Below are 27,270 nucleotides of genomic sequence, written 5' to 3'. Positions count from 1 at the left end.
ACGAGGGCTCTCCTTTTGTCGCCTCCCTATCAAAGCTCAGTCATCTATCCTATCAGATTCAAGGTCACAAAGACAGTTAGACGTTTTACTCTGCCACGTGGTTCAACGGCTATATGTTATCTTCTTTTGGAACAATGGTAGGGCTGTATTGTCAGGATGATGTAAAACCATCGTGGCCCTCTCTCTTCCCTCTGCATCCAGCACTTGACTTCTTCTGGCAAAGGGTGTAGAGAGCAGAATTGTCCGGCTCGGCGGAGTACGTACATAAAGGCAGTTGAGACCACGAAGCATGGGACACGTAATTCCCTGAATTTCCAGCACACTGTCTTCATTCCTCCAGGGTCAGGGAGGGTAATTTTCATGATGTAACCCCATGGCTTGTCCTGGTGACTGAGAAGTCAAAGGTGGGCCGATAAGGACTTGTGTCTTTCCAGTCTTTGCTCTGTGCGTTCTCCAGTGCTGTCCTTCATCTGGGCTCCACTAGACTGGTAGCCCCCCGAGAACAAGATCTCCTTTGGGGCCATCTCGGTACTGTCTTCACCTAGGTCCTACCTCCTCCCTCGTGTACAGAGGCTGCTCTATAAATAGACATGGGACGAATGAATATTACCAGTCAATTTGCACGCCAACTTCCATCGTTCATATTAGTTAGGTGGCATTTCAGATGGCAATGGATCTAAATGTCCTCAAATTCTGTTCGTAGACAAGGAAACAGACTGGCATTTTTGAGCAATACTGTTCAGCTACACCTGATTTTGGAAATGTTACTGTATGAAAATGTAGCCCCATGAAACAAATTTGAGCGTGTGAGCTTGGTTTTCTCTACAATGGTATTGACCACCTGGCTTATTATCGTATGCCCCTTCTTTAGTGTAGAGGAGTTTGTTTACTGATTGATCATCATCTGGCAGAGGGTGGAGGAAAACAAAATGCCCGTGGTCATCGTCAGCACTGGTGAAAAGACTCTGAAGTCCTAATACGGGGAATTAGAAAAATAGTACTCTGAAGAGCAGCACATTGAGTACCTGAAGAGAAACACACCTGGGATCCCAAGGAAGATTATCAGAGGGGTGTGGTTCTCCAAGTGTGGTCTTCTGACCAGCAAGTATCAGCCTGGGTCCACCCTGGACCCATAACTCAGAACCATGGGGCGGAAGTGGGGATGGGGTGAGGTGGCCAGCAGTCTGTTTTCACAAGTCCCTCCTGTGGATTCTGACACTAAACTGTTTTAGAGAAATCAGATTTTGTAGAATGACTATAATTGGAATTTCCGTGCATACCCTTAGGCTACGCTGGGGAAGAACATACATTTTCAGCCCCAGTTCCTGTTCTGATTGTCATTGATCTCTCTGAGTGGCAGTACAATATTTCCAGGCTAATCAGGGTTAAAACAAGACGGTCGAATATTTGCCAGGAATATTCGAGCTTGTCCGAGGGACCCAAACTTTAAATAGCATTTTTAAAGCGTTATTTTCCTGTTTCTCCCCATACATTTTCCGAGAGAAGTATAAACACACCCTTTCCACTGGAAAATAAACCAGTTCAGCTCTGACTTTTTATTCCTAATACAGCAGATGTCTGCTAGTTATCCATCCCGTATAATTCATATTCTCTTATGGAGTGCCAAGAAGCCGCCACACATCATTATAGAGCCCTGAGTTGTGCCATCAGAGGGAGAGAGGTGGAGAGGGAGAGAGCGCTAGCATTTATTATCTTCATTATAACTAGTAGGACAAAAAAGCAAACAAAAAAAGGTCGTGTTTTAATTAGATAAAAAAATACCATGTACAGCTATCATCACTGTCCATTTCTAGAACCGTCTTATGAACCCCGACTGAAACACTGTGTCTATGAAATAGTTATTTCTGAATCCTTTGTCCCCTGTCCCTGGGTAACCACCATTCTGCACTCTGTCTCTACGAATGTGACGACTTTAGGTACCTCATATAACTGGCATCAGACTGTCCTTTTGACTGTCTTGTTTCACTGGGATAAGGTCTCCGAGGTTCATTCAAGTTGCGCGTTTCAACACTCCCGTATGGTTTAGGTCTGAGTGTTGTTCCGCTGCTGGTAATCGTATGTTCGTTAGTACCCAGCGTGTAGTTTTCCACAGAGGCAGCACCAGTTTTATATTTCCAGCTACAGGGCACATGGTTCTAATTGCCCCACAAACTCCCCGACGTTTCTGTGTCTTCTTCTTGTTGTTCGATTACTACTGCTACTCTTGCTATCTTGGGAGGCAGGAAATGGCTTTGGATTACATTTTCCCGGTGCATAGCGAGGGATGTTGAGCATCTTTTAATGGGCTTATGGGCTATGTGTATGTGGTAATTGGACAATAGCGTTTTGTGGACAAATATATAGTTGAAGTTTTACTTGTCTTAATTTTTAGCTGTTGACTTATTGGCGCACTTGATATACTTGGGATGTCGATCCTTTATCGGCTATATTGTTTGCAGGTGTCTTCTCTTATTCTGTGGGTTGCTTTTGCAGTGTTGAAAGTGTCCCTTGATGTACTTTTTAATTTGTATATAGTTCATTTAATCTATTTTTCTTTGTCGCCTCTACTTTTAATACCATCCAAGAATTTATTGCCAAATCCAATGTCCATGAAGCTTTGCTCTGTATGTTCCTCTAGTGTTTTTATACTAGCTTTGTTTTGATCAGTCTCTGATCCCTTTTGATTTAACTTTATACCTCATATCAATCCAGTTCAACTGTGTTATTTGCATGTGGACGTGCCATTCTCTCAATACAATTTATTGAAAAGATTGGGAAAAAAAGTATTGAATAAAAAGAAGGTCGGAAGTCAACACAAAGCGGGAGCAGCATCTACACACGCACGTCTCATTCCTCTGCCCACAAATGCGTCAACTTTCGTATCTCAGCTCACGCTTTACTCCTCTTAAACACGAATCTCTCTGTGCCACAAGGGCGGGCTGTCATTGCTGTTATTCTTCTGGAGTATCTTGAATTCCTCCCACACACACCTCACACCTGTTCACTCCTCCCACAGTGCCTGGCACATAGGAGCTACTGAAGTAATGACAGTTGAATGAATGAGTGAATGAATGCAGTAAGGATGGGGCATGGAGGTCACAGAGTTGCGAAGAACATGGTCTTGGCCAGACCTGGACTCTAATCTGGGATTTGCCCCTTGCTAGTTGTATGACCCTGAGCATGCTACTTAACAGCTCTGGGTTCTGGTTTTCTCATTTTTACGATGGGAGTGACAGAGTCACTATATCCTGGAGTCATGGTGCCAAATAAATGACACGTGCTGGGAAAGTGCCCGTGGCAATGCCTGGAGCATAAGTGAGCAGTCAGTAGCCAACCACTTGCAGTCTCTATGTTAGTAATGGACTCACAGCTGGTGGTATGGGGCCACACCATTATACTAGATTGGTAGGAAGTTGGCAGAATTCCCGAAGGCTGGCAAACGAAGAATCTGGTGAATATTTCAAAAGCGAGAAGTGGCATCCTTACTAATTATCTTCAGAACAAATCATCAGCTTATTCTATTACACCTGACATGGCACCCAAAGTTGGCAATAGGAACACACGAGGGGAACATTCCCCAGCCGACTTAACATGATGGCACCATGGCTCATGCTTATCAACAAAGTAGAGAATTACTACCTGGAGACAGAAACATTTTAATTTATGGAAAGGTGTTCCCACAGTGATAAACTTAGCCAGAGCATGTCCCAAAACATGCTAATTCCACAAGATGATTAGCCAAAAAAACGAGATCTGTACTCCAAAAATTTGGGAAATGAGGCATCCTATATCTCTTCTTTTGGATACTTTCAAAGCATATTAGAAGGTTAAGGACTCTGATAAGTCCCACAATGAAAAAAAAATCTGTTTTATGTTGGTGAAGTTGTTGTTTACAAATTTATTTGACCATGGGTCTCTTTTATCAGTAGCATCTACTAACAGTCCATAGAATTAATGTTCCACAGAGCTGGCTTTGGGAAATGATTATTTGGACATTGTTTGGTGAGATGTTTTACTGTCTCACTGTTATAGTTCCCATATGAGAAAAAAGTGATAAGGACTGAATCTCATGGTTCAGTTCCTTCCTCCTCCTCTTCACCCAAATGCGTCTCCTAGAATTAATTCTTACCTCCCTCCTTATGTACCTAAAGTCACAATCATGTTGCATTAGACCAGTGGTCCTCCACTGGGGGCAATTTTTCCCTCCAGGGTACATGTCTGGAGACATTTTTGATTATTACATCTTGTGACTGGCATCTAGTGGATAGAGGTGTGGGATGCTGTTAAAATTCCTATAATGTGCAGGACAGAGTCCCATGACCAAGAATTATATGGCCTAAACCATCAAGAGTACTGAGGCCAAGAAGCCCTGCCTCAGATCCAGAGTTATGGCCATGCATTCATCAACACAGTCAATATTTAGTGAGTGTCTACTATGACCTGGCACAGAGATAAGGGCTGAGGATACAATAGAAGCTAAAAAACTCTCTTGGAATTTATAGTTTAGTGAAGGCAATGTGTGTTAATTAAGGAATCACACAGATAATTGTAAAATTATAATGTTGATCAATGTTATGGACCACATGTCCCTATTTTCTGATCCAAGGTTGAAATATGGTGTTCGTAGTCCTCATGCAGTTATGAGAGTGCCACACGAAGCCTGCCCTGTTTAAAGTTATGGGAAGTCATCTCAAGCCTAAGTGTTTTCAGAGCACATTTCAAAAACAGTCGTCTTGTATGGTATGTCCCACCTGGTTTAATATTGTTGAATTCTTTCTCAATCATCTCTTCAGAAGTAGACAGCATCAGGTTTCTCACATACAGGATTTTCACCGAAGACATTGTGTCTTCGTCAACTTCTACTTCTGGTTCTGCCCAGTCTACTGCGATAGGATGTCCCCATAACTGAATTCTTCCTGTTCAAAAGGATCACAGGTATGATTAGTTATATAGAAGCCAGGACAATGCCATCTCGGTTCACTGAGATGGCCTTTTAACTTCAGCGGATGCTTATGGTCTTGACTGAGCACGAAGACAAATATTAAAAGAGGTGGATACTGATTTCAAGAAACATTCCAAATAAATGGAAGAGCTGACTAGAAGGGACTTCTGTGTGACAGATGGTTTACAGTGATAATTGCATACAAAGGGAACCGGGATGTGGTTTGAAATGGGGCAGAAATGAGGCCACGATGGACAGGTTTGGGTCTTTGAACAGCTCTCACAGGGAAAGTAAGTCTTTGAAAATGAGATGGCAGAAGGAGAGAAGGGAAACAATGGATTTAGGGCTTGGACATAGAGTCTGACTTCATGAAGCATTAAGGTCATTAGGGAGTATGTCTGCTGCTTCTAGAATCTGCGTGACCAGGTGCCACCACCGAGCAGTCTAAAAACCCGTGGTGTGTGGGCAGGAGTGAGCAGGGTTCAGGCAACCCTGGTTTGTTCTCTGTCCCTTATGCTTGGTCAGGGCTCCAATCAGCTGTGTTCATGCCTAGTTCTCTGGCTGCACATGGGCAACTTGGGAATTGGCAGAAACATTCTTGATCCCGATTGAGAAGACAAAGAGTAATGGAAGGGTCTATGATGAGAAACTGAACTCTTTTTAAAGGGGTAGTTGTTCCCCATGACTACGTATATTTTTGTATTTCTACAGTTGCAATTTATTGAGTGTCTTGCACTATATACTGTGTTTTCCATATGCTACCTTGGTTCCCACTCACAGTAACTCTCTGGGGGAGGGGAGTGACTGTCTCGATTTTACGGAAGAGGAAATGAGCTTTAGAGGGATGAGTAACTTGCCCAGACCCACTTCACTTCTTCATGGCTCCTTTGTGTTTTGGGACTACCCAGCCCTGGACCCCTACACAGGGCAGAGACCAGCTGAAGTGATGGGGGGTCAACTCAACTTCTAAATTTGATTGGAAGTCTTGTGTGTTTTTTATTAGTTGTTTTGGAACAAGCTACAGCCTGGAAGCAATAAAAAGCTTGAGAGAACACAATCAGAAATTCTCAGTGTTGGTAAGGGTTCAGTTGTTCAAGTATTATTCCACATGGGAGGCAATCATTTTCAATCAAAAGGCATCTTTTTATTCTTTGGAAAGCAGTTAGTGAAACCATCTGTTGCACTGACTCCCTGAAACCCGAACAAAAAAGAGGCACGTTTACATGAGTTAGCTAATCCCAGAGGGGCTGGTTCTTGTGGGACCCCAGTGGCTAGCTACCTGCCCCGCATCCCAGGGGATAGTTTTCTTCATCCCTCTCTTCCCTCTTCTTCCCCCTGCTCCCTTTTATTCCTTCCACTTCCTTTTCCTTTCACTTCTTTTGCTTTGTTTTCCTTCCCTTTCTTTTCTGTGCTTTACATAGTCCTTGCTGACTGTCCTAGCCCAAGATCCCCAAGATGTCTCTGGTTTCTGTAGCTGAGGGCTTCTCAGCATTGGCCTCAGACTGTAAGAGCTTTGAGAAATACCCAACCTGAGTCCCACTCATTGTTGAGCTGGACCCAATTCCTTTCCACTTGCAACACTGGACTGTTAAGTTTTCAGAATTGTGTGAGCCAGTGGATGCCACCTTGGTAGTTTGAAATCAGCCACAGCGGGACTGTCAATACCATGGGAATCTGCACATACTACAAGGCAGGACTTTGGATTTTCTCTGGGAGTTGCCTGTTAAAGATTGACCAGCTCAGGGGCGCCTGGGTGGCTCAGTTGGTTGAGCATCTGACTCTTGATTTCAGCTTGGGTCATGATCTCATGATTCGTGAGATCAAGCCCCACATTGGCTTCCACCCTGTTAGTGCTATTAGCTTGGGACTCTCTCCCTCCCTCTCTCTCTCTCTCTCTCTCTCTCTCTCTCTGCCCCTCCTCTGCTTGCACTCTTTCTCTCTCTCTCAAAATAAATAAACTTAAGTTAAAAAAAAAAGATTGACTAGCTCATCACTGACCCCAGGACTCTCCTTCCCAAATTTGATATGAGTGGTCCGGGTTTCAGGATTCTTAAAATCATCTCAGTTAATTCAGCCAAAGTTGAGAACACTGCTCTAGCCTTCCTGGCCTGGAACCACAGTCTGCCTTCAGCCGGCCTGAAAATCTGCAGAAGGCTGAAGTGGACAGAAATGAGAGGAGGTATGGTAAGCAGTGATCTCAAACATCCCCCTGAAAGTCAGTGTTGCAGGGGGATTTGGAAACACGGCCTCTGAAGCCAGACAAGTTTGAATATCAGATCGCCATCCTGGCTAGGACACCACCTTCCTAACCACCAATCTCCTCATTGATAAAATTGGGATAATAAAAGTCACTACCCAGTGCTGCTGCAAAAATAAAAGATGATACACCTAAGGGACTTTTTTATTTGGTCTCTTTTCTTGTGTGTCTAGTTTTCTCCGAGTGTGCACTCTTTGAGTGCAATAGTTAGGCTTGATTTTTTTTTTTTTAAGAATTTCCTTTGGAAGAGAGCAAAGCACATTGTAGAGTTTTAGTAAATGCTCCCATGCTGAGTGGTCCCCACGTGTACTTGTTGACCTCCCATGCAGGTGATGGCCAGAACCCTTAGTTGGAGGATTTAGCAGTGGATCGCAAAACTAGCTCCACTACAAGATCATCTGGAAAACTGAAAACACCAGTGTCCCAGAGAAGCAGATTCAGCTGAGGAGAGATTGATTTGGTTTCTGGTACTGTTTAAAAGTGTCCTCAGGTTATTCAGATCTGCGGCCGGTGAGAGACGGTCATTGACTTAGATTGCAGGTTCTCAGACTCATGGTCTCAGAAGCATAGCATCTTGGGAACTTGTTACGAAGGCAAATTGGCAGACGCCATACCTGACCTTCTGACTCCGGAACCCTGGAGGTGGGGCCTGGCTAGCTGCACTTTGACAAACCCTCCAGGTGGTCCCCGTGCAGGCTGACACTAGGGCTTTCTTCAGAGTATCCTTTGAATGTTCTGTTGGCCTCTCAGTTGGATGCAATGACTTTGTTCGACACACGCCTCCGCAAACATGCAACGTCCAGAGAGGGCTGCCGCTGTCACCTGGGAAGGTAGGTGGCTGGGAGGCAATACATTGTGTTCGACAACAATTTTCTGTCTGTCTCCAAGTCTGGATCAACGAAGAAGGAAAAGCTTCTTGCGGTCCTTGCTTATCACGTTTAGTAAAGATCTCCTTCTTTCAGAGTAGGCCCTACAGAGGACGGTCAGTGACTGAAATCCTCTGTTGTTGACTGTATGGTGAGGTAATAGGTAGAGTGTCCAAAGGGGCAGTAGATTGCGCAGGTAGAGAGAAGCACTTTCATGGGTCGATATGCTCTTTTCTTTGAAGACAGGAAGTTGAGGGGATATTCTAGTTCTTTAGGAACACTGGCCCCTGAAAACTATCTTTCTCCCATTTTGGACCATCTTTCACTGCTGTGCTCCCCAACCCCCTTGGGACAGAGTGGCACCATTCAGTCTCTCCACACATAGAGATCAAATTCCTACTGTTGACAAGAATTGTAGAAAAGATGATCTGATATTTGGAAACAGTGACCTGAGGGTAATGTTCAGGATGGAGTAGGCAGATGGTGGGGTACGTCCAGAGAAGAACAGAGTGGGAAGAATAATCGTGAGTGTTTTAAAACAGTCTATGTTTGGGAATAAACGTTTTGAGACTCTATGGGTAGTCTGAGGTCAGTATGGATACAAGGAACTTTTTCGTGGCAGAACTGTTGAAAAGAGAAGAGTTGAAGAAGACACCAGAGATGAAGTTCATGTCACCAAAAGGCTAAGGGTGCCTCATGAGGAGGGCCCGTGATTCTCTGTGCCTGGGTGGCCCAGGTCTGACCATCGGGTGGTGACGGAGTAGTGAAAGGAAGCATCGACATTAAAAATGCCCAGCTCTCTAAAGGACTCAGCAAATTTGGGGGCTGTTTCCTATCTTTTCCCTTATAAGCTGCCTCCATGAAAATATGGATAAAAAGTCTTCCCCAAGATCAGAAGCCGTCTTCCAATTTTGCAAACTTCTAGAGGGTGAATGCTCTCATTGTGTTAACACTTGTTTATGTTCTGAAGTATAGTTGATACACGTTACCCTAGTGCCAGGGGCAAAACATAGTGACCGGACAACTCTACATGTTGACGTTGCGCTCACCACAAGTGTCGCTATCACGGCCCCATACAATACCGTTGACTACAACGTCGTTACAGTACCATTGACTACATTCCGACTCTGTACCTTCCATCCCTGTGACTTCATCATGGCTTTTTTGTAAGGATGTGTATGTGGACAATGTAAATCTAGGTGGTGGTTGTTTTGTCTTTAATTCTCATGGCTTTTCCATGGTGTTCAAGAGAAGAGTTGATTCCAATGTGTCCACTCTGGCATTCTTGAAATCCTCTCATTTTAGTATCGATTCCTCTTAATACCTTACTTTGTGTAAATTTTGGTGACTATTTTAGAATGAGCAGAGGACTTTCAACAATTTACCCTAAGCTGATCTGACTGAGGGAGGGCCTTGTTGGAGTCTTTTAATCTCTGGAATTGGTGGCTGTTGCCCAAACAGGACCCACCCTGTGGTTGTAGCACCTACTAGCTACCTTTCTGTGGAGGGCTGTTATTTCTACCCCGCCCCCCAGCCCCACATTAGATACTGAGGAGTCACGGTATGAGTTCATGTCACTTAATTGCCATCAGGCTAATGTGTCGCTTGCAGGCTTATTCTACATTGTAATGGACAACCTCCTCCATTTCTAGTAATCCTGACAACAGCATCTGTATAGAAAAATAATGTATATATTCACTTTTGAGAAGATTCCTCACTTTAACACCTTGTTACAGGGCTGCTGCAGCTCCTAGGTCTGGAGGTCCCCAGGGCAAGTACATTAGACTAAGGGCATGTTTTCCAGAACCCATTCTGTGAAAACTTCAGGGAGCTTAGTCTACGGTAACATAGATAAGAAGGGGAAGGGAGTTAGGATAGCGCAGAAGCAAAGCTCCAGAGCAAGCCAACCACACCCAGCAGGTACCTCCTCCTCTGCAGCAGCCTGAGGCAGAGCGGAGGAACCTTCTCTTTGGGGAGGGGATGCCAACCTGGCAGCAGCTTCCTTCGGGCCATGGCAGCTGTCCGATGACTCTCGTACTCCACAAAGGCAAAGCCCCGGTTTCTGGTTTTATCTGCGGCGCTCGGGTAGACAATGACATCGACGACTCCCTCGGTGACCTTTTTCATCTCCGCTAAGATCTCTTCTCGCTTTTTGGTCTTGGGGATCCCCCGACAAACAACCGGCAGTTGTCCACACTGGCGCACACCCCTAAGAGACGCCCGTTTCTGCAAAAACAATGAATGAATGAATGAATGAATGGCATTCTGCTTGGCAAGAATCCTGTGTGATTGAGGTTTAAGAAGTTGAAGACACGAGGGGCCCCTGGGTGGCTCAGTCGGTTAAGCATCCGACTTCGGCTCAGGTCATGATCTCACGATTTGTGGGTTTAAGCCCCATGTTGGGCTCTGTGCTGACAGCTCAGAGCCTGGAGCCTGTGTCGGATTCTGTGTCTCCCATTCTCTCTCTCTCTCTGCCCTTCTCCTGCTCATGCTCTCTCAAAAATAAATAAATGTTAAAAAAATTTTTTTTAAATATAAATAGCTCTTTAAAAGCTAAGTCCACCTTGGGGTGCCTGGGTGGCTTAGTCGGTTGGGCCTCCGACTTCAGCTCAGGTCACGATCTCGTGGTCCGTGAGTTCGAGCCCCGCATTGGGCTCTGTGCTGACGGCTCGGGGCCTGGAGACTGCTTCCGATTCTGTGTCTCCCTCTCTCTCTTCCCTTCCCCCATTTGTGCTCGCTCTCTCTCTCCCTCTCTCAAAAATAAATAATCATTCAAATTTTTTCCAAAAAAAAAAAAAAAAAAGAAGAAGTTGAAGACACGTGACTGTGAACCTGATAAGTCCTGCAGATGTGACATGTTTGGTCTTCATAGTGTTTTCTCACCACCCAGGATAATTCCCGATACTGGGGCTGCTGCACCTTGGCCCACGTTGCTCACACTGCCTGCCTGGGTGGGGACGGTCATGAAATTGCAAACCTGGCTGCTCCCTGTCCTCGCCAGCCCAACGGGGAAGCTATTCTGACATGCTTTAGAAATTTTCACATAGCATCTTACTTGGCCTACGCTAAACCTGTGATATGGGCAGAACAGGTGCTGTTTCCATTTTCCAGATGAAAAACTCGAGGCTCCAAGAAATTAAGTGGTTTGCTTAAGATGGTAGAGATCTTAAGGGAGGAAATTGGCCTCCGGACTCTCCGTTCAGTTCCTGTTTCTTCTCTATGGTGTTGCTGATTAGCAAGTTAATGTTCATCTCCACCGGCAGAGTGCAGATTAAGCTTTTCTGGGGGGACATTTGGGGAAATGTGTCAGAAATCTTTTGTATATGATTTGGGGGCACATAGTGCTCCTTCTGGGAGTGTCTTTAGGGAAGAGTTGAACACCAACATTTTTGTGTAAGGATATTCACTGCTATTACTTAAAATAGTCCCCAGATTAGAAATAATCAAAATATCCCAGCATCCAGGACCAGTGTAAGGCCTCTTGGCTGAGACGATATCGAATCTGAGGTTGGACGTTTCCTCCTTGTGCACCATAACAGGCTTGTCACCCTGGGTTCTTCCTCACTAAATCCTAATGACCACCGTTAGGCTGTCTAAAAATGCCTCTTCATCTTTCTAAATGTCCCTTTGGGTGAATGCTTCTGCTCCTGGCTGAGAATCACTGGTGAACAAGAGACGGGCATTTATACCGTAGAATGCTCGAAAGTCATTATGGGTAGTAATGTAGAAGGGTATTTATTGGTTAAAAAAACGGCTCACAATATGCTGCTGGCTTCAAAATAGATGGCAAAATACATGTATGAGGAGACCATTTTGATGGACACGGTGCTGAAAACCTAGGAAGCAATAAAGAGCCAACATAGTGATTATCTCGGGGCAACGGGGTTATGGAGGAATGGTTTGCACGTTAATGTTTTTTTTTTTTTTATTTTGGCTTTTGCTATTTGTTGTATATCAGGCTGTGTGACTTTTCTAATAACAGGAAGTTATTAAAAATGGGTAAAGTTCCTTTAACAGAAATGACTTGTGCGTCATGAGCAGAGGTGCTCAGCTGGGTGAGCAGGGGGGTTGCTCTGCTCTCTGGGAGCTGGTGGTGTCGAGTCCTGTGCAGGTGCTGTCACCGGGACGGGGGCCCTGCCCCGCTGTCCTCCATGCTTTGCTGAAGAGCTGGGGACCCAGTATCAGAGGTGTGACAGGTCCATTACAGTCTGGTGGACATTGCCCCAGGAATGTGGTTTTTCCCGGGGGTGGGGGGGGGAGGGAAGGGTAGATAAAGTAATCTTCGGGATTTTTGTTTTTGTTTTGCTTGCTTACCTTCAACCCCCCTCTATTCCAAGATACTATTTCTTTAGAAAGTCTCTTCTTTTTGAGGGAGGGCCAGTCAGGTGTCAGTGGCCAGCAGGTGGAGCCTGGAGCCTCCGTGTCCTAGTTTTAAATCTGTGTGGTTTGTCCTGCACTTTCCCAGCGCTGCTTGGAGATGAAAAGCCACCTCTCACAAGCTGAGGGCACGGCTTTCATGTCTCTAGAAGCCAGGCATGAGACAAATCTCCGTGAATATTTGCTGAGGAGGAGGATGATACGACAATTGTGGGTCTTTTCCGCATAAAGAACCTTATCGATCCCCTGAGAAAGGGTGGCTAAGAGCCAGTTGAAGTTTATCCTTCTCTGCAAGAAAGGTTCTCTCTCTGGCAGGACTGATCCAAGGCAGAGTGGGAGCAGGTGAGGACGACTCTAGGGTATCTATTCTTCGGCTTCATATTCTATTTATCCCACACCGTGATTTTTAAGTACCTCTGTGCCTTCCCCTTGCTTCTGGAATCCAACCTGAACTTTGACTTTCACCAGCTTTCTCTTTCCCGATGCTTTATAATATTCCTCTTCCTCCTCCCCTTCCTCCACCCCCTCCTCCACCCCCTCCTCCTCCCTCTCCTCTCCCTCCTCCTCCTGTCTGCTGTAATCATCAGCAAACACTCATAGAGCATGTGATCTGTGCCAGGCACTGAGCATCGCTGCATGGTCTATTTATGTTTCACGATGCCCCCACGGGGTAAGTATCATTTTACCTCTTTTATAGTTGAAGGCCCTGAAAGTCACAGAGAATTCTGTTATGGGTCAGGGACTGTAATGGATCGATTGTGTTCATTATTCATAGCCTCTCTCTCTTCCCAAAGCACGGACAGGCCCCAGGGTGTAACAACGTGTTGAGACCCGTGCTGATTCCCTACGTAGCTGAGTCGACATCTGCCTCAACTTCAAAGCTATTTTGGGGATAACTCTTGCTCTTAAGGTGTCTAGGCTCCATGAAGGACCAAGGAGTGGGGACTCTTCCGATCCCCAGATCCCTGTGGCTGGAATATTTAAAAGTTACATTAAAATAGAGCTTGCTGTGGTCCTGTCCAAAACAGTTCAGGGGTGCATTATTTTCCGCAACAGATGCCGAGAACACGTGAGTAATTATGTGCCGATGGTAAAACTGTCACTGCACGAGGTTCCAGGATTTCTCCAAAGGCACCTGTGTTCTGATCGCCTGGTTCCCATGCCAGACAACCCTCCACATTCCAGACAGAACTCTTTGGGATCCGTGGAGGCATGTGTGGAACTTCCTGGATACCTTCCTCCAAACCCCGGTTCCAGGCTCTGACCTTGGGATGGGGTGGCTGGGCTGTTACAGTTGCCAATCCAGTCAATGTCTCGATGGCTGGAGGGTTTTAAGAAAAATGACCCAGTAATTGATTGATTTTACAGAATTATGAGGATAATACGTGACTTATTTGGGGTGTAGAGGAAGGAAGTGAGGGAAAAGATAATTGTAGGAAATCTACTCTCTATTCACATCTAGGATGACAATAATTTTCAGAGGCAGAGAGGAAATCAATGAAAACTGCATCTTGGAATTGATGAATGTGCTAATATGTAAGAGTTCTGTCATTTATTGACCTATTACCAAGTTCCACACACTGGGGTAAACATTGAAAAATCTTTAGAGCATCCCCACAATAACACCTGTGAAATGAGGACTCATATCACCACTTTAGGGAGGAGGACATTGAGGCTCGGAGAGGTTATGTCACTTGCCGGAACTCAGGCGAAGCCCGTCTGACCCCAAAGCTATCACTTTTCAACGGTTCCACTAATCTTTCTTCCAGGTGGCCCAGGACTTCCTTTATGAGAGGATTCAGGACAGTTCCCTCTCTATGTGAAGGTGTTAGCACTCCGTTTCGTGACGCTAGTCATATTTCCAGCCGATAAAAGCCAATTATTGATTGCACAGGGCTGATTGTGCCCTGGAACCTTCCACTGGTCCCATGATTTGCAACATCACCTATGTTTGGCTGGCTCTGCGACCTCTGTCCTGACTCTGATATCATGCAGACGATCACCTCTTCAACCGCTCCCCTGAGACGTCTCACGTGAATCTCGAATGTAAATCCACCCCAACTCAGCTCTTCATGTGTCCAGCAGGCTATTCTCTCATTCTTTCCCATCTCAGTGACTCTATCTCATCCACAGATACTGGGACCCACATCTTAGCTTTCTTCCCTGAATTCGAAAATTGCTTGCACTCTCAATCCAATATGGAGCCCGTCTTGTCTGTGCAACCTCCAGAAGGTATCCCAGATTCGGCCTCTCTGAGCACCTGCACCGCCGGCCCCTGTACACCTGCCATCATCTGTCATCCAGACCTAAATGAGTCTCCCGCTGCAGCTTACCCCTTTCCATCTTTGCCTACCTGTTACTTCACCCAACAGCCAGAGTTCTGGTTTAAGAAGCACGGACCTAGTGAAATGTTTTCCCCTTTTTATTAGAATAAAAGCTAAATTTTGAATCGCGGTGTATAAGGCTCTCCAACTGCATCAGCTTCAACTCTCCCGTCTGTTTCCACCTCCTCGGTGCTGTTCTCTAACACACTGAGCTTGTTCCCACTTGGGAAACGTTGCCCTTGGTGTTCTTATTCTCTGGAATCATCTTCCTCCAAGTCTGGCTGTGACGGCTGACTCTTTGCATTCAAGTTGCATGTACAGTTTTACTTTTCCCGGAGGGCAGGTTCTTAAGGACACCAAGTTAGAGTAGCCATTTCCTCGCAGGTGGCTTTATTTTTTCATTCTTAATTTATCTTTCAAGTGTAGTTGACACACAATGTGACATGGCATTCAAGTGCTATGAAAGCCCAGAGTGCCGTGCTCACCACAAGCATAGCTACCGTCTGTCACCGTAAGACGCTGTTACAGTACCATCGTACCCTATGCTGTGACCTTCATCCCTGTGACTTATTCACTCCATGACTGGAAGCCTGTGTCTCCCCCCGCCTATCACTCATTTTGTTCAGCTCCCCCAACCCCGGCAACCATCACTTTGCTCTCTGTGTTGGTAGGTCTGGTTCTGCTTTTTGTTTGTTGCGTTTGCTTTCTTAGAGTCCACTTAGGACTGTCCTACTCTTAAACAATCTGTATCCATTTGCTTACAGGGAAAGGTATCCTGATATTTCCAATGTGTTGAACAGTGCCCAGCACATATTTATGCAGATCCGTTGTCTGTTTCATTTTCCATCAGGAGAGGCGGGTCTTACCTAATTTCGTAGTTGTTAAGTTGTTTGATTGCGTCCTTGGCTTCTTGTCTATTTGAGAAAGTTACAAATGCATACCCTCGATTGTTGCCATTAAAATCCATCATCATCCGCATTTCATAAATTTTACCCATCTGCAGGGAAAAGAGAGAGAGAGTCCAGTTTGTCTATTTGTCCTTCCAAGTGAAAACACACCCACACAACGTTTTCTGAAGTCTTACCTCTGCTATGTTTGACATTTGCATCCCGTGTGGAACGCTTTGCATAGTTTCATTCTGGGTTCGGATCTGCTATCTGACTCACAGGCAAAGTCAAGTTACATAAAGAAAACGTGTACACATGGCATTTCAACCTGACTTAACAGAGTATGTTTTCAACGGAGTAAATGGCCTTTCATCATTCAGTTATCTGTGGATCTATCCCCCATCCCAGGGACCTGAAAATGCATTTGTCCTCAGAAGGACAATGTCTTGACAGATTTGTCCTTGCCCTCTACATTGCCTCTGAAGTTTCCATAGTTTTGTCTTTCTTTTGTCATACTCCACCACTGATGTTTAAAACAAAAACCCGGATGCTCATTTGAAACCTTGCTGAGCTGATTTCTTAGCTGTCTTTCTGCCACCATGATCTCAAGATGTACAGGGAAGATGTGATTTAGAGGACGATCTGGGGATTCCTGTTGTTTTTTTCATCTGTAGGCTGAAGGTCGGTGCTAGTCTTATGTGACTGGTCCAACGTCAGGACCTCCACAGTAGGAGGACACTCACCGTATCCCTCTGGTCTCAGATCTTTTGCTTTGCCTATAAACTATTCCTTCTTGCTACCACAAATCTTCTCCGGCAAGCCAGGCTCAGTAATTTATTATTGCTGGCCGCTGTATGATGAGTGACCCTAACAGGTCAGGCATATACAGGGAGAAGAGGTGTCATTAAATGTGTGCGAATACCCTGGTGGTTGGTTACCCCTTGGAACTGCCTCCTCCCCATTTTCAGGTTCAGTATCTAAGATTCTTACCGGATTAAATCCCCATAGTTTGTGCACATGCCAAATGAGATTTTTTGTACAAAATTAGGAATGGTTCTGAAACTGTAGCTGACTTATACATCCAAGCAATTTTGGTATTTAGAGAAAGAAATTTTTTTCTAAATTTTCTATGGGGCACCTGGGTGGCTCAGTCAGTTAAGTGTCCGACTTTGGCTCGGGTCATGATCTCACAGCATGAGTTTGAGCCCCACGCCGGGCTCTGTGCTGACGGCTCAGAGCCTGGAGCCTGCTTCGGATTCTGTGTCTCCCCCTCTCTCTGCCCCTCCTCAACTTGCACTTTGTCTTCTCCCTCTCAAAAATAAACAAACATTAAAAAAATTTTAACTTTTCTAGGAATGGGGCTGTTGAAACACCACTTGGTAAAATAATAAAAATAAAATTTAATTTTGTGTCCTCCCTGTAAGTTTGGGGTTAGTAACAGCATATCGCTTGGAATTAAAACTGAGGAAATGTATTCCTTAACTATATAATGACTTTGAGAAACTACATTATTAATCTTGTTGATGCCTTAGGGCAGACAAATTCAAACCTGTAGGAGGAAATTTCGTTCTGAATCCCTATGTATGGATACACCTTTGAGCCACGACAAGTGCACGCATTCTTTAAACGCAAAGGGTATACTTTTTAAAACCGGATTAAAATGTCAAGTTGGAGAAGTATCTTATTCTGGAAGGTTGTTGTAGTATTATTATAGACTGATAGCTATCTTGCTGTGAACTCCATATGTCTGTGCCATTTCAGATCAAAGATCAGAATTTGAAAGTTAGCAGCAGCAGTTCAAGCTGTCAGTCAAGGAAGAGCTACATCAAGTCAGTGGCAATAAGGGGACAACCACTCACAGGAAGGTCTTAACTTTGTCCATGTTGAGGAACAGCAGTTGGAAGAGACACCATCACTGACCAAGAACAAGTGTGAAACAAAGTGTGGAGTATTTTCCCTTTGAAAGATAAAAAAAAAATTAAGTTTGGACTCACTTTTTCACATAATGGTATAAGTTCATCCTCAAAAAGGTCTCGTGGAAGTTTCCCAATAAAAATCTCACAGCCCCTTTCTGGGGGTGCAGCATCCCAGCCAGGTGGAGGTCCACCATATTTTCTTTGCCCGTTTTCCTGCAAATCCAGGGTGGATTATACGAGGGAGAGAAGAAAACAGTAAGACCTTTAGTTTGAGTGCCTCAGTTATTTTCAAAGTCATGATAAGGAACAGATTTATCATTGACAAGTAATAGCTGGTCAGAGGATAAAATCAAGGTCCTTTACGTGGATTTTAATACCATGCTCTGTGCTTCAGCAACTTGCTTGCAATAAGCGTCATGAAAATGTGTCAAGCTCTGGACAGATATTATTATTGCTATTCACACTCACCAATGCCTGACCATCGAGGATTGGACAATAATTTCAATCTGAGGCTCTGCTGTAACCTGGAGTCTGTGGGGTGGCGGTAAGGGTTCTGGAGTTGGGCTGCCTGGCTCTATGACTCACTAGCTATAGGGCTTTGGGCAAATGGCTTAACTTCTTGGAACCTCAGTTTTCTCATATACAAAGGGGGGATAATATTGGCTTTTTGATTAAGGGAGATAATACATCAAATATGCGTGGCACCGTTCTCGGCATCTCATAGCCAATAGTGATGAATTCTCTTCTCGTCTCCCTGAATTCGGGCCCTCTCGTGGGCCAAGGGAGGGAGGCCATGGGAGCCCCTACATAGAAACATTGTGGATTAACGTTTGAAGGTGTGGATTGGTTAATTTTGGGGGTAGCTAGTGAGAAACTTAAATCTGTTTTCAAAGCTGACAGCATGGTGAGAGGGGTTTACTAATGTTGGATCTCTTTGTGGGGAACAGTGCTGTTCTCAGTCCAAATAGAATTTACTACTCCTCCTCCTCCCTCCTCTTCCTCCTCCTCTTCCTCCTCCTCTCCCTCCTCCTCTCCCTCCTCCTCTCCCTCCTCCTCTCCCTCCTCCTCCTCCTCCTCCTCCTCCTCTTCCTCCTCCTCTTCCTCCTTCTTTTGGCTTTGTCTTAACTAACCCTTGGTGAAACCAACCAACACTTGGCCTTCTTTGGGAAGGAGTAGTTCTGGTTCTTTTCTTTACTAGACATTAGATATTAAAGATAGCATTACTGTCTTTATTTTTCCAGAAGTTAAAGACTGGAAAGCAACTTCAGGGGCCCCATGTGAAGTGTGGGCCTGGTCCACCACTGCTGACCTGGGATAGTGTATTTGCTGGGGAGGGTCTTCTTATTCCCACTTAGGCAAAGCCAGAGATCTTTGTCTTTACACCTTATTATGATTTTTGGAGAAAGGTGAATATAGGGGACGGAATGACAGTATTCATTGCTAACTTCTACAAGTGATACTTTAAGAAGTTTTAAACTATAAGAAGTTTTAAGCTATAAAATGACATACGTTGTTGGAGAAAACAGTAACGTAGAAGAGGAAAAACACGGTAAATATATAAGGTGAAAAGAAACATTTCCCAGTGCATCACCCTACCCATCTATAGAGGCAGTTAGTGTTAAGTTTTTTGCGTGTCCAAATATTTTTCCACGTAGATTCTTAAAAGTCAGATGTTAGTTGTTTAAAGACCTTGTTTTACAGGATTGTTTAAAATCAAAAGTAAAGTGGCTGCTAGTTTCACCGTTAAATCTTTCTGTATCCCAACTTGAGACTTCCTCAACTATTTTATAAGTATTAGCACAAAGGCTTTTGGATCACAACGTAAATTACGTCTCTGGTTGTGATCACTTTTTTATTCCTAATTTATATCATGTTGCTTTCAATTAAAAAAAGGGGCATCGGATGGGTGTTCTACCTTTGCCTTGATTATTTTATGCTTCCGACAACTGGGTGTTTCTTTTACTAAGTATTTAAACATTTGCCTCAAGAGTTCTTATCCTTTTTTCCTTCCCCTATATTTTTGCAGAATCATCTAGCAGCAAAACATTTATATCACTGAGAAATGAAATGTTTTATACTTATAGGGGGAAAAAACTCCTTAAGAATTCAGTGAGCTGTATCTTAACCAAGAATTTATTGAAAAATATGAAGTTGATATTTTCAGAGATATATTAAAAACTTCTATTTATTTCTTGTCTAACAGAAACCTATACGGCACTTGCTATATACCAGACACTGTAGTAACCCTTAAAGAACGTCACAGGTTCAGGACCATGGCTCTCCTCGTTTTACCCAAAACACTGAAGCCTAGGCAGATTAAGTAATTTGCTGAGGTCACATGGTTGGGAAGAGGCAAAGCTGGGATTCGAACCCAGGCAGTCTGGTTTCAGAGACCATCAGCCTTATCCCCACATTTTGCCTTGTTATATGGAAGCTTAATCATTTGTAACAGATCCATACCTTTAAACACACATTTAAGAAAAAAAAATCAGCATGCTGTTAAATTGCAAGCTCTCTGCTGCATTTAAAATCCTTTCCAACTTCCAATCATTTTATTACACAAATTTTGGAAGGACATATCTAATATCTGTTGCCTATAAGGAGGCATATTTCTTTCACCAAAGTAAAATCCACCTTCTTGGTTTGCCCTCACCATTTGGTTGATGATGATCCCTTGGGGGCGATTTCTGTGTATGTTAAATGCCTAGAGGTCTAGTCGATGGATTATTGGAATACACAGCATAAATTTGGTAGTATTTTTATTCTTCAGGTTGAAGAAACCCAACTTTTATCCCATAATACTAAAGTAGCGATTCCAGAATTTCTGATCTGGCAGGCTTTGTCTGACAGTTGGAAAATAAATAGGCAACCAACAGATTGACCTTTAAAATTTTCCCTTCAACTTTCTTTCTTGCTATAATTGCTAAAAATATCACTGAACTATTTTGTGGACATCACGTGCATGGGAGGCTTCATCTGCTTATGAGCCAAGATGACTGCACAGGAGAGCTTATTGTCTTTCTATGGTTTCTATGAACACTTGAAAAAAATTCCCCAAGGATATTTTTGGGGATCACAGAGTCTGGCTGGTTCAGAGACACCTCAAAGTTCATGCCTGGGGGAGATCTGTTCTACCCACCACCCACTGGACTTGGACTACACCAGGCTGGAAGTCTAGACCAATTTAAGACCACGCTGGGCGTTAGTCATGGTATTAGAATAGCTGTCCATTACTCAGAAAGGACAGTTGGGAGCTGTATTGTCGGTATTTTTGGCACTGTTTTTATAGTTAAGGAGTTTAAAATAGATAAAGCCCGCTTATAATGGCTCTTTCCCCGACTGGCTGATGTCCTTCTCAGGGGACACATTCCCTCAGCACAAAAGTATTAATAGTTCCGAGAGAGAGAATATAGGTTTTTGTTTTTCTTGAGAGGATGTTCATTAAACTCTGGGAACCTGTACGTTTCTAATGGAAGATCTGGAAACCACTTACTGTCTGTTATAACGCATACATACATAGAAACCTTCAACTAGGTAAATGACAAATTGAAGACCTAATTCTAACTATAAATCCAGGGGGTTGAATTCACATATTGGATGCTGAGCCTACCTAGTCATTCAGTTTGTATATCAAGAGTATTTGAAAGTTCCTCTGTCACAGATTTTAAATCTTTCATTATGGAACCATAGAGTCTTTAAGAAATGATGTATACTATCTTGAGTGAAACCACTCACACTTTCATAAATGATTGTAGGCAATCAATCTTAGCATGAGGTCAAATGGGCTGAGTTCATTTTGACCACCTGGCATCTGCTCTTTTCGTACATCTGGGGAATCTGAGCAAAATTGCATTTTCCTACAAGAGTTAAGAAAGGCCAGATACTTGTCATTCTAAATTCTTTTGCAGCTGGGACAGTCATGGTTACAATAAAGTGAACTTGAATTCTGGTGTAGGAATCATACTGGTGCAAACTTATAATGTCGAGCACCCATGATATATTTTCTTATTATTCCAGATTTGTGTTGTGGTTTCCTAAAACCATACTTCCTAAAAACCTTAACACCCCCCCCCCCCCGAAAGCTTACTCTTAAATCTAGTTCTCCAAATTTATAAACAAACACTCTTTTAGTAAACTTCTTTCCTGCATAATCGGCAGGAGTTGACTTCTGTTATTTACACACAATAGTAGCAGGAAAAAAAAATCCCACAACACTTAACCCTAATTGAGTTACTGTGCTAAGTATGGGCTTTCCATGTATTAACTCTCTTAATCTCAACAAACCCAACAGGATGATAGCATTCATCTTAGAGATGAAAAATCCAAGGCACAGACTGTGTCCCAAGTCACTCAAGCTGTAAGTTACAAAGACAAAATTTGAATCCTAAGCCCTATGCCTGTGATGATATTTTTCTTTGGTTTTTATATTAACCCAATATGCTCATTTTACAGATGAGGAAATTGAGACCAGAGATATTACAGGGCTCACCTAAAGTCACACTGGTTTAATTTCTTGCAGAAAACACTAGTCTGAGGGTCCAATAATTCTCAGTCTGGTGAATTTCATGGGACATATACTGTTAACAGTCACGAAAGCCTTTTTGTCATAATTCTTCATGTTGCACTGTGCCTACTTTTTTCATTCAGCTTCACCAGACCTAGAGACCAGATGGTTTGTTGTCTCCTCTTAGTGAGCCCATTTATAAACTGGAGGGAGATTAATTAATAAACCCTCTTACAGCCTTCTTCTTCTTTTTAATTTCCTGAACAGTAATTTTAATTCCTTGAATGATTCTTTGGAAATGATCTGTAATCCTCATCGTGGTTGCCTTTAGTCCTTTGTTTTTTCTTGCCAAGGGGAAGAAATTGTGTATGGTCCCTTACTAAACTATTTTCAGATGTTCTCTTGCCCATTTTCCAATTGCTGATGTTTATATTTATTTCTGTTCCTGTTAGCTCAGGTGCTGGATGGTCCACTCAGGCTTGGTGGCATTTGTAGCCTTTGCAAGCATGCCAGTCACCGGGGCCACGGCCAGAGCACTGGTTCAGAGGCCAGACTCTTGTAGACTGTTCTCAACAGTCAATGTCAGTGTATCAAGAACATCTTTCGGGACTGCGTCTTTTGAAGTTTATGACTTAATACCGTGTGTTCCGAGTTATTTGTAAGATTGAATAAAGTTATTAGGCATTATTTCTATTCCCACCTATATACCACCTATATATCTCTTATGTCATAGGGTTCAAGGCAAATGTAAGAGTACTTAAATGAGATGCACCCCAAGGATCCTCTTAGATGTGATTTCACTTTTGGTCTGCTTATGACCTTTCTGTTGTCTGAGGACAGCAGATGGTGATGTGGGGAGCACTCATTTTGTTGATTCTATATAAAGATAATCATCTGTTTGTGTTTTAATTATTCACTCTCACAACTTAACATCAGTGACTTCAGGTTGGTAAAATCTATTTTAGGCTGAGAAATTTTAGGGAGTAGAGTTTTTTAAATTTATATACTGTTGAATTTGACATGACCCTTATTAGTTACATATTGGTTCTTAATTTTTTAATACTTTTTTTTTTTTGAGAGAAAGAGTGTGAATGGGGGAGGGGCAGAGAGTGGGAGAGAGAATCCCAAGCAGGCTCCATGCTGTTAGCACAGAGCCCGATTTGGGGCTCTATCTCATGACCATGAGGTCATGACCTGAGCAGAAATCAAGAGTTGATGCTTCACCGACTGAGCTATCCAGGTGTCCCCCCGCCCCCCACCAATTATTAGCTATATTTTTTACAGCCTTTTAAAGGCATGCTCAATATGAATGTCAGGTATTACTTTTCTACAAATAGAGCAATAATAATTGTGATGTAAGGGCTGAATAAATGGGATGTGGCAATTGACAGAAAGCGAAACCACATCTGGAAACCGAGAGGAAAAGCTAAAGCAGGGATATAATAAGCAAGTACAAATTGAACTTTCTCCTCATACAGCTTTGTGTTTCTGAAAACGTGGTGTGTGGGATATTACGTAGTTTACAGGCTGATGTTTTATCTCAGGAGGCACTTTATTGTACGTGAGAAAACATGTAATTATATGAAACCTGTGGCTTTTCTGTTTACGTAAGTGAGAGAAAGTTTACTTCTAAACTTGAATAGAAATGGCTGATTCAATAAATTCTGAATAATATTCTTGGTGGTGTGCATTCATGGCAAAGATCACAAAAAGAATCACAAATCGATTTTGGCTCTTGCAAACTTACTTCACTCTCCACAGAGTCCTTATGTTTGATCGTACAAAAAAATATATATGCTACAGTTCTCCCATGAAAATGACTTTTTTAGCAAATTAGGAATCACGTTCTTGTTTCACTTTGGAAAGCTGACTTTTGAAGGCCTGTTGCCTAGCAAAACACTCCTAATGTCATCTCAAGTTACTTGTCGTCTTACGGAGGCAGAACTAATTGACATTATCAAGTGCTGCATTTAACAACCTGTAATAATTTCCTTTTCCCTTGAAGGATTACGTGTGGCAAACCATTCTTTTGGAATTCAGCAACTCGCTATTTGAAGCATTCAAAAGCCAACAGCCCTTTAAACATACCTTGTATCTTGTAAAGCTTTTTATAATACACGTTTCTGGCCAATTTCGTGGGAATAGTCAATTCAAGAACATCCTTATGAAAATTTCGAAATCAGAAAAACTTTTTGGAGTGTGTCTGCCTTTACTAAGAGGAAAAGTAAAATGCCAACTCACTTCTAAGACCCTGCGTTCACATTTTGCAACAAAATCCACCTAATGATGGATCCCACAGCATTTGTTTGTGTGACACCAGATTCACTGTGCTCATGCCTTCATCTGGCTCCAGGCACGTGCGTGGACACACGGCTGAAATCTATAAGAACCTCTTGATCCCATCCAAGAAATAACTGGGTGACAGCTTTGGTGATTCCTTTATCCTTTTTGGGCTTTTACCTTTCAGAACGTGTGATTTATTCAATAGGCCCAATTATAGATTCAGTTCGCCTTTTTGAATTGAGTAATATTCCAGTAGACGGAGATCTGGTTACATTATACAAAGCTGTCCACATTACAGATAAAGACATTGGTCCACATGCAGGTGAAGAACGTTGGTTTGAGTGACCGACCTCTTATCCTGTCCTACCTGGTTCAACGTATGCCAAGAATGTCACCTAATGCATTTGTTTTTTGGCACGAGAGGAATTTTATACAGTAATTATCCTCCTTACCAAATTCCCCACGAATTTTAATTTCTGGCAAGCTGAGGGATTTGAGAAGACACGTAGCCTTTCCTGACTTTAAAGTCTTTGTTTATAAAAGAACAGGGCTGACTGGGTGATGGCAAAAGTCTTGGGAGGGTGATAGAATGCTCCTGAAAGGAGGCTACCCTGACTCCACAGTTCAATGTGGGACAATGTCCAGAGGATGTTTTGTGAGTTAGTCAAAAGGACCCTTAAAGGGAATGCTGTGGAAATTTAAAGAACCAATGTCTTTCTAGGCAAAAAAGAAAACCTAAATCATTCTTATAAGTGAAATAGCAAGATCCTTTCGCACAACTGGAAGGTAATTATGAAAACAACCGTACACGAGGGAAATCATGATCACAGTGTCGCTCGGCTTGTTGTCTAAAACCTCTGAGCCCGAGTCCTGTCCTCGGTGTTTAAGAAAAGATCAGCAGGGGCTGGGGAGGGGTTTAAGACGTACCTCCAATAACTAACTCTTCCTATCAGAAAGCCTGAAGGAGGACGGAAACTACAGTTGACCTTGGACCACTGGGGGTTTGAACTGCGCCGGTCCACTTAGGTGCAGATTTTTTATGGTTCTGTAAGTATATGTTCTCTTCCTTATGATTTTCTTAACATCTTCTGTCTAGCTTTATTGTAAGAGTACTGTGTGTGTGTGTGTGTGTGTATATATATATATATATAATATATCATATTAATCAGTGTTAATTGACCTTTTATGGTCAGCAGTAGGCTGTTAGTGATTAAGTTTGGGGGAGTTAAAAGTTATAGACAGAGTTTTGACTGTGTGTCGAGGGTCAGCACTCAACCCCCACACTGTTCAAGCATCAGCTGTAGAATAATTCCTACTCTGAGATTCAGTCGCGTAATGCTGTGTCAAGGCTCCATTTAACATCATCTCTGCTCTCTCCCCTGCACCTCTGAAACAATGTTGAAAAAGAATCGCAAGTATGAAATCCTACACAGATTCATGACTGCATGTTGTGTGAGCTGCCTTTTTTAGTCGTTGCCTATGTTGGAAAGCTATCTTTGAATCTCATGACAAACTCTCAGTTTCTTTAAGTGAAGAGTCACTTATTTTTGGTTCACTATTAAACATACTTATTTTGAGGAGCACCTGGGTGGATCAGTTGGCAAAGTGTCTGACTTTGGCTCAGGTCACGATCTCACGGTGTGTGAGATCAAGCCCTGCATCAGGCTCTGTGCTGATGCCTCGGAGCCTGGAGCTTACTTCGGATTCTGTGTTTCCCTCTCTCTCTACCCTTCCCTACTTGCACTCTGTCTCTTTCTCTCTCTCAAAAATAAATAAACATTAAAAATAATTTTAAAATATTTATTTTGACAACCCTTAATACTTGTTTTGATCAGTATTAAAGAAACAATAATTTGAGAAGTCCTGAAGTTGCCTATAAGCGAAGTCCATAGTCCCAAAGAGCTGTCCATGCTTCTATATATTTGAGTCATGAAGTTCGCACCTATTTTTACATGGAAAACCCCATGTGCTTGTAGTTTAAGGAAAAACACCATCAGACGTAGTTTCCAAAGATTTTGAACCTTATATTGAAGAGCTCATAAATAACCAATCCTCTTTGAAGCTATTTGAGGAGAATTTCATTGATGTCTGCCAACAGCTTCGGGAATGCATTTCTATTTCTCAGAATCCTGAGGTTCCCGTCACCTGTCAGGCATACGTTTTCCTCAGAAAGATTCATGGGACTATTGTGTCATTTGGAGTCTGCCATACCATGCTCTGGCACTTGTGGCTCGTAGAAGCAAAGCTTCTTAGGAGTTTCAAAGTTGGTCTGTGGGTGGCTGGGGTGAGAAGCTTAGGGAAATGTGTGTCTGTGATGATAAACTGGCCCCATCCTGTTCTCAGGCTTAGTCTCCCTATTTCAAGAATTAGTATTAACACACTTGGTGAATGACTTATGTCCTTGGATAGCCGGGACATGAGCAGGTGGTCACAGGCACTGGAAGGAAAAAGTAGGACCTGGGAGCTATATTTTACCATGAAGTCAAATTCCTATTCCTGTCCCCAGGACTTTGTGTGGTGGCTGGGAAGGAATGCCAATGCCACTGTGTTTTCCCAGCTGCCCCTCTCGGTGCTAATCTGGATGAAGCCAATTGTAAACACTGGGATCCTGAGTTGCTTATTTCCATTGCATTATTCATAAGAAAAAAATTGCAACTTAAGAACTACCCAAGTAAAAGGACTAAAGTACATCATACAAAACCAGAGAGATGAAGGGAGTTATTTTGGGGGCACCCTTAGAGAGGGATGGTATCCCAATCCTATTTATATTTGATCTAACACTATCCTTTCCAAGTTAGGACTTGTACATTTACGTGAGTTTTGTTGAGGAGGTGAACAAATTATAATTAAGATATACGGCTGTATTGAAAGTTCATGTAAGAGAATATGCACCACGAGCAAAGTTCGAGGGGTG

The 27,270-nt window shown here is 43.1% G+C and overlaps 1 protein-coding gene across 1 annotated transcript in view; it reads right to left on the bottom strand.

Annotated features, from left to right (window-relative positions):
- Positions 1-27,270, bottom strand: part of A1CF (APOBEC1 complementation factor) — a 76,907-nt gene that overhangs the window by 17,251 nt on the left and 32,386 nt on the right. Inside the window, 5 exon segments of the mRNA XM_042908198.1 lie at positions 4,752-4,916; positions 10,054-10,230; positions 10,233-10,291; positions 15,633-15,763; positions 17,648-17,782. Of these exon segments, the coding sequence (XP_042764132.1) occupies positions 4,752-4,916; positions 10,054-10,230; positions 10,233-10,291; positions 15,633-15,763; positions 17,648-17,782 (667 nt within the window).

Source organism: Panthera leo, chromosome D2 (assembly GCF_018350215.1).
Source record: "Panthera leo isolate Ple1 chromosome D2, P.leo_Ple1_pat1.1, whole genome shotgun sequence".
Lineage (NCBI taxonomy): Eukaryota > Metazoa > Chordata > Mammalia > Carnivora > Felidae > Panthera > Panthera leo.
Note: the sequence above shows the minus strand (reverse complement) of the source record. Positions and strands in the feature narration are given on the sequence as shown.